This window comes from Alnus glutinosa, chromosome 8 (genome assembly GCF_958979055.1).
Source record: "Alnus glutinosa chromosome 8, dhAlnGlut1.1, whole genome shotgun sequence".
Taxonomy (NCBI): Eukaryota; Viridiplantae; Streptophyta; class Magnoliopsida; order Fagales; family Betulaceae; genus Alnus; species Alnus glutinosa.
Genome location: NC_084893.1, coordinates 22,713,272 through 22,720,627, shown reverse-complemented (window position 1 = coordinate 22,720,627; position 7,356 = coordinate 22,713,272). Strand labels below are relative to the sequence as shown.

General features: G+C 37.0%; 1 protein-coding gene across 1 annotated transcript; it reads right to left on the bottom strand.

The window, feature by feature from the left end:
- Positions 1-4,808: 4,808 nt before the first annotated feature.
- Positions 4,809-7,079, bottom strand: LOC133875501 (protein CUP-SHAPED COTYLEDON 2). Its single transcript, XM_062313654.1, has 3 exons — positions 6,517-7,079; positions 6,150-6,433; positions 4,809-5,543 (listed from the first exon to the last, which is right to left on the bottom strand). The coding sequence occupies exons 1-3, from the start codon at positions 6,695-6,697 to the stop codon at positions 4,926-4,928; spliced, it is 1,083 nt and encodes a 360-aa protein (XP_062169638.1). The 5' UTR covers positions 6,698-7,079; the 3' UTR covers positions 4,809-4,925.
- Positions 7,080-7,356: the final 277 nt, after the last annotated feature.

The following is a 7,356-nucleotide window of genomic DNA, read 5'->3' as shown; positions in this document are numbered from 1 at the left end:
TCTAAACAACTAATTGAAACTATGTTTGATAAAAGATAGCTGATTTTGTCATTTTGAAAAGAAAAAAAAAAAGCATTAATATTGCCACCATTGAATTTGAATTTCCATCTCAAGAAGGTGGAAAAGGATTATGATTATGTGAAAAACAATATCCACTTGGGTATACTAGCCATATATGCAAGGAAAAATATAGCAAAGAATAGAAGAAAATGACAAAAAATAAAATAAAAAATTAAGCCTTAAAGGGGACCAACCTACGTGTCAAAACATGTTGACCAATCTCCCCCCTCCCAATCATTGCATACCTCCACCAATAGATGCTTACCACGTTGCAGAAACCGGCATCTTGGTCGTGTATGCATGCAGTGATGGAACACGTGGAGCTTTTTTTCGTTCGTCGAAAAGTCACGGCCCATGGGGTTGCATTATTGAGAGGAGTTGTCACTATTGTACAACACAATTGTGTACCATTAGATATATGAGATATGATTTATGTGATGGAGTTTTTATCTCATCTCATATATCATGTGTTGTATAAGTCAGGGATAGAGTCAGAAATATTTATGAGAAGGGTCAAGAGCCAAAAAAATATTATTGGTTAGAATTAGTAGACTAAATTTTATTTTTTTACCTTGTAAATTTTTTTTTTAATTACTTAATATTTTTTTGTTGTTTTTCAGAAATTGACGGGGAGCCATAGCCCCTGCCGACCCCCTTAGATCCGTCCCTGGTATAAGTGTTATATAATTGTATCGGATAAAAATATATTTTCTAGTGAAAAATGTTAAGAGCATTTATTGTTGTCTTTTTTGAGTTTTCCTGTGCTTGATTTTCTCTTTATTTTCCTTTTATGTCAAGTTGGTGTTGAAAAACTCAAAAAAAATCATACTTGCATTATTTACATTTAATTTTTCGAAATAAAAAAGAAAAAAAAAATGCAGCAGTAACGAAGTCTGAAATTAATCTGTTGAACAGTACTATAATAATGTTTGATTCGCATCTATGACTTGGGGTTATAATATTTAATAATCGTATTAAATGCAGGTACTATATATATATATCTTGGGGACAGCAATTCTTAATAATTATGAATTATTATGAATTTATACCCAGTCTCTGACCAATTCTTAAAAACATTTCCAACTGGTCAGGGAGGGGCCACCGCCGCTGCCAGCGCCCCCTTCCCGCCGCCCCCGAATGCAGGTCTGAGGTCTCCTATGTGTTGTACATAACATGGACCATATACAATAAATGGGGTACATTCATTCATATATATGTTTCTTTGAAAGGAGAAGAACCAAAAAAAAAAAAAAAAAAACAAACAAACCAAAAGAAATAAAGAAACACTTGGGAACTTGTTAACGTGGCTATAGTAAAAGTCCCTCAAACTTGTTTTTCGTGTTGGAGGAAGATTTTGAAATTAAAATTGGAGAAGCTAGGGAACATCTATTTTTCGAGTGGGGCTACTGTAGAAGATTGTGGAGGAGCTTATGAGCATAGAGTTGTTCAACTTTCATATAATTTTTTGTACAATTCTAATAACTTTTTTTTAAAAAAAAATTAAACGTTGAATATGTAGGACTCACATGTAGAGAAACAGATTTAATGGTTAATTTGAAGAAAAAAAATTTGTAGAGTTATACAAAAGTTGTGTTAAGAGTTATAGAACAATCATTTCTCATGAGCATATGCTTGGTTATTGATAGTCCCATTAACTGGTCAATAGTTATAAGTGTTAAAGTACTGAATAAATGATTAAATTAATTTATCTATGGTAATTTAACCTTGACTCTGTCATTTATATCCCATTTCAATTAAGAGTCTGTTTTGGATTGCGATAATAAGCTTAAAAAGTGTTTTTAATATATAAAAAGTTGTACTAAGCAAAAATAGGTTCGTATGGTAAAAACTTTTAAAAAAACTTCTTTAATTTATTTGCTCTAGAAAAGAGCAAAATTATGTGTTTGGGGAAAGTTTAAAAGAAGGCTTTTTCTAAAAAGCTCTTTTAGGGCCCTTTTTTTTTTTAATTTTTTTTTTAATGTATATATATATATATATACAAAAGTTATATTTTCAACACAATCTCAAACAGGCTCTAAATATTACACGTGCTGGGCCTCACCTATTAAAAAATGAGTTTGAAAAATCGACACGTGGGAGAGGGTATTAAAATATTAATTAAATAATTAAATTCACAAACGGTAGAGAGACATTACCCCAATGAAAATGCCATAAACTGGACGAGGCAATGAATGATGCAGCAACAATTGACAAGTGGGCCCTTTCCCCCTTTTTCCATGTTTGAATTAAAAAGAAAAAGAAAAAGAAAAAGAAAGTGAATAAAGAATGGAGAAACAAGAGCTTAAAGGCTAGTGTATGCATCTTGCCTTGGAGTGCATCAATCTATCCGTTAAGGAGGCATAGAAATGATCTTAGACATGGAAAAATGCTTCAAGAGGTTGTTTACTAGTTTGAAATGGGAAGAATAGGATTAGACTTTAGAGGGAGAGGAAACACAAAAAGAATGATGTAAACACAAGTCTTTCTAGTAATTGGGGTATTATACAAGATGAAATATTGTTGCGTTTGTAAAATGTTGTTGTTTTGTTTATGGTTTTAGTTGTTCTGTTGATATTGGCTTTGCAGTAATTTGTTTTGGTTGTTAGTATGATGCATAGAGAGTTTGTTCTCTTGTTTGTAAGGTATATTCAGCGTTTATTGGAGTGATATTTTCCATTAAGTTTGGTTTATAAAGGCATTGATTCATCAAAAAATAAAAAAAAATATTGTATTGATAGGGTTTTGTACATTGTACTGAAAAGGATCATGGGCGTAAGAGCATCTCGAATAATAATGGTTATTTTAGCTATTTAAAATATAAATTTTTTATTTTATTTTTTATTTTAATTTTAGTTACTAATTTTTCAATACAAACTCCAATATATTATCTATCTCACTCTTTACTTTTTTTAAATATTATTTTTCAGTGTTTTTTTTTGTTGTCGTGAAAGTTAAGGGAGATGGAGAGAGAGGGAAAGAGACTAGAGAGGGAGAAAAAAGATTAAAAAAAGATTAAAAGGTATATGAAAGTCCAATGTATCAAAATTGATGAAACACTAAAAAAATGGGATTTAGTGTCGTTTGGGATAGTATCATTTGTACAAAAAAGAAAGGAGGCCAAGCGTGGAGAAGAAGATGAAGAAAAGAAAGGAGCTGAAAATTTTAGAAATTTTATATTTTTTAAAAGTATAGTTTAGTATCGTTTAAATAGTAAACTGTTAGTGTTGTTTGAGCTTAAATAATTATAATTAGCGCCGCTTAAACAATAAACAACACTATTTCAAATTTTGACCCTGTATTTAACGCTGTTTAGCAAACGACATTATTCATACGACGCTAAAAATTAGCCTCTTTTATTTCCAAGTGAAAACACTTTATTTCGAAGTATATAATGAAGGAGTAAAATAACTGGTAATAACGTAATATATATATATATATATATATATATATATATATATATATATATATATATATATATATATATATTTGATAATGTATGCCGGAGATGCTCTTAGGGTTCTTAGGGTGCTTTGATCACCGAGGGTACGTACGTAGCTTTGAATTCACATCAAGTACGAGGGATTCGTTTTCGGTGGTTCATTTTTGTTGCTTGCAGAGGTAGTCAATGTTCCTGCGTAGCTGGTCCTTGGTCTACTTGCTGTATGTTGCGCATATAAAAGAGAGAGAGAAAAGAAATGTCACTGGAAGAGCATTAAATTTGTCCCTTCCATAAGTAGGGGGAGTAGACACAGTCCTTTCGAAAGCTCTTCCCTGCAGACCGACCCCCCCACCCCCCCATGTGCTGTGGAACCGAACTGTGCTCCAGACCCTCCATCGATTTTAATAAATGTGCTCTGCACTGTGTTTGGAACCTCCGAAATCCTCAGGAACATGAAGAAATATTCAACCTTAATCCAAATCAGTTTGTTTTGTATTGGAATGTTATAAACCGTTACCAGTTCGATCAATTCCGGCCATTGCACGAACATGAATTAATCAATGAATTCCGTATCCAACTTAATTCTCATCATTCACGGGCCCTCCCCATGTAAATGGCAAGTAATTTTTGAGATGACTGTGAACCCAATACTAGACGTAGGAGATTAAGATTAAATAGTTTGACAAGTTAAATTAAAAAGATCAGATTAAAATTCATCTACATAATTTTATACACGTATTTCAATAAACCTAATTCTCAACGTGACCTCCATACATAATTTAAACCCAATACAAAATTAACAAATTTAAGTTAAAAGGTTTTGTCCGTTTAATTTAATACGTCATATTAAGATTAATCCATAAGATCTTATTCTCGTGTCTCGACGTATCTTAAATCCAATTTCACACACAAATTAGCACTTCAAATTTAAATTACATTTTACCCGTTTCAGATCCATGCAAAACTCATAGGTGATTAACATATTTGATCGAATGGATCATTAAGTTCTCAAAAACAACTATTGGTACTCATTGCTCAAGAGTCAAGATTAATCCAAAGCTGCTATTAATTTTTCATTCCGACAACTAAAATAATATCACATGGGAAAGTAAGATCATCAACGGTGAAGTCCTTTTCTAAAACCCCCCAAGAAGCAAGCAAATATATACCTGAAATTTCCAATAAAAGTCAACACAAAGTTCCAAGGGGATCAGTCACACTTCACTATCAAAGCACCCAATAAACAACTGCCATTTTACTGCACAACCCTAAAAATAGTACTTCATTAATTACCAAAGAAACCCTAAAATTATCAGAAACAAGTAATAAACCGCTAGATTTTTTATCGTTCATACGGATAAGTCACGATTAACGTTAGAAAAACATAGGCTTTTAGGAAAACTACCCTAATACAAATGAAAAGCTCTTAGAAGGTCCACATGCAGTCAAGCTCAGTGGGACAGGCCATACCCATCCGCACACCGCCACCGCCACCGCCTTCCACCTTTGGATCCTCCGGCATAGGCCAAGTTCCGGATGAGCTGCACCCACCCAGCTCGGCTGAGCCAGCGTGAAGAGCTGGCTGATGCGGCGCAGCCTGAGGGAAAAAGAAAGGCAGCTGAAGGTTCTCCTGCAAGGATCTCAGGCTCGGGAAAGCAGAGACGCCGACGTTTCTAGGGAAGCGTGCATAGGGGTCTACGGCGGCTATATGCGGCGGCTGTGGAGCGAGGTTGAAGCTGGTGGCGGCAGCGGAGGCTGCGGCTGCGGCAATGGTGGAGAAACAGGACACGTGCTCCCTGGCAATTGGGCTGTCGTACGAGCAGCCTTCACGGTCGGTAAGGGTGACGGAGGAGCCACTGCCGGCGTTGGCATAGGGTGAGAACTCGAGGAGCGGTGGGAGTGACACCGAGGAGGGTGAGCTAGGCTCTGGATAATGGGTTACCGCGGAGCTGATCAGGCGGGTCTTCTTCGATCCACCGCCGCTGCTGGTGGCTGCACCGCCGGCGCAGCTCTTCTGGAACACCCGGGATATGACCCACTCGTCCTATTTGAAACACGTTAACTCAGTAATTAAACACCATGCAGCGAACAAAACGTACATGTAGTGACAAGAAAAGCATTTTTGATGCATAATGAGGACACGCAATAACAGCAAAAGCTGGTTAGTGGCCTACTGTGGCTACTTTCAGGTGGCTAGCTCTTCTGTAAGGCTCAGGCTAAGCTGGCATTAAGTGAGCTAATCATATGATGTTCAGGCTACCTTGAGCTTACGTTAAGGTTCCTGCTTTAGTAAATTTGCTACTCTAGATTCCTCATTACATACAGAAATCTTCATGCATTTAAAAATGCCTGAGACGTTCTAAATTCGATCATCAATCTAGCCACGGATGCTTTTAAAACTTTTCTGACTGGAAATGATGCTATAAATCTACTTTTCAGCTTATTGCTGAAGAATACAGTACGGTACATTAATGGGTGACATAACTACTCCAGCTCCATTAACTTAGAAACAGTAACTGTCGACCCCATCAACGGAAAAATCTAACCTTATCAAACATTACTTAGAGAAAACCCTTAACTAATAAGCCTCTGATCACCTGGTTCCATCAACCTTTTTGATAGAAAGTGAAAACAAACAGAGAATATGTACCTTGGAGCTCCTAGAGAGGTAATGATAAGCAAATTTGCCTTCAAGGCGGTATTCATGCATGACCCAGTTGCTCTTCTCTCCCTTGGGAGCTCTCCCTCTGTAAAAAACCAGCGTCTTCTTCATACCAACAAGAGAACCAGTCTTGGAGCTGTAAATCTCCCTATCTTTCCCGGTAGCCTTCCAGTATCCAGCCTCAGTAGCCCTGTTTGTTCTAAGCCCAGTTGGGTACTTTCGGTCACGAAGGCTGAAGAAGTACCACTCTTTCTCCCCCATCTTCGCTTTCTCTACCGAAAACAATAACAAATTTATCAAACTAGTGAATCTTTTCTTGAGCTGCGAAGAAGAGAGACAAAGTTATATTACATACCAGGTAACTCCCATGGCTCGCACTTGTTGAGGTCAACTTCAGCAATGGCTCTGCCTGTGAAGTTGCTGTCCAAGACCTTCTTGAGGAGATAATATGTTATGAGCTCTTCATCAGTCGGGTGGAAGCGAAATCCAGGAGGTAAGTGGGCTTCATTGCTGTCAAAATAGCTGTACGACTCCATAGAAACAAAGATAAGAAGAGGGGTTTGGTTTGGTTTGGTTTGGTTTGCTCTAGCTAGTTGGCAAAGATGAGTCTTATATGGGGTTCAGAGGGATTTGATGAATCGGATGGCAGAGGAGATAGCTGGAAAAATCTCTGTGTTTTCTCTGCCCTGTCCTCTTCTGTTCTCTCTCTGATCATATCCATAAGCTAGAGAGTAGAGAGAGGCAGAGAGAAGGGGGGGAGGGTGATGTATGTGTCTGATGGGCTCTGTTTTGAGTATGCGTGCGTGCGTGAGAAAGTGTGCAGGTATTCCTCTGTCAGTGAAGAAAATGAAAGGGAGGGAACAGAAAGTAGTTTTTATGAGGGAGGTCCTTTTGTGGGAGAGAGAGATAAAAGAGATTTCACCATCTATATCAATAAAGCTGTTTCATATCTCTCCCCTGTCAGCACAGTGCAAATATTAAATAATCAAATAGACAGACCCCAAGCAGAAGGAAGCAGTGGTTATTACACGCCATCTTCTTTCTCCTCTTTTCTTTTGGTACTTTCCTCTCTGCCAATCTTCTCCCTCCCTCCCCCCTCCAATTACTGTTTCTCTTTCAGATTCACTGATTATCATCTTCTTTGTTTTGATATTGGTGTCCTTAACCCAAAGTTTAAAAGAGCATATATGGTAGC

Coding starts and splice junctions, on each gene's coding strand:
- LOC133875501 (XM_062313654.1), bottom strand. CDS start 6,697: ATGGAGTCGTACAGCTATTTTGACAGCAATGAAGCCCACTTACCTCCT. Junction 6,434..6,516: donor CGAGCCATGGGAGTTACCTG/GTATGTAATATA, acceptor TGTTTTCGGTAG/AGAAAGCGAAGATGGGGGAG. Junction 5,544..6,149: donor ACCTCTCTAGGAGCTCCAAG/GTACATATTCTC, acceptor TGTTTCAAATAG/GACGAGTGGGTCATATCCCG.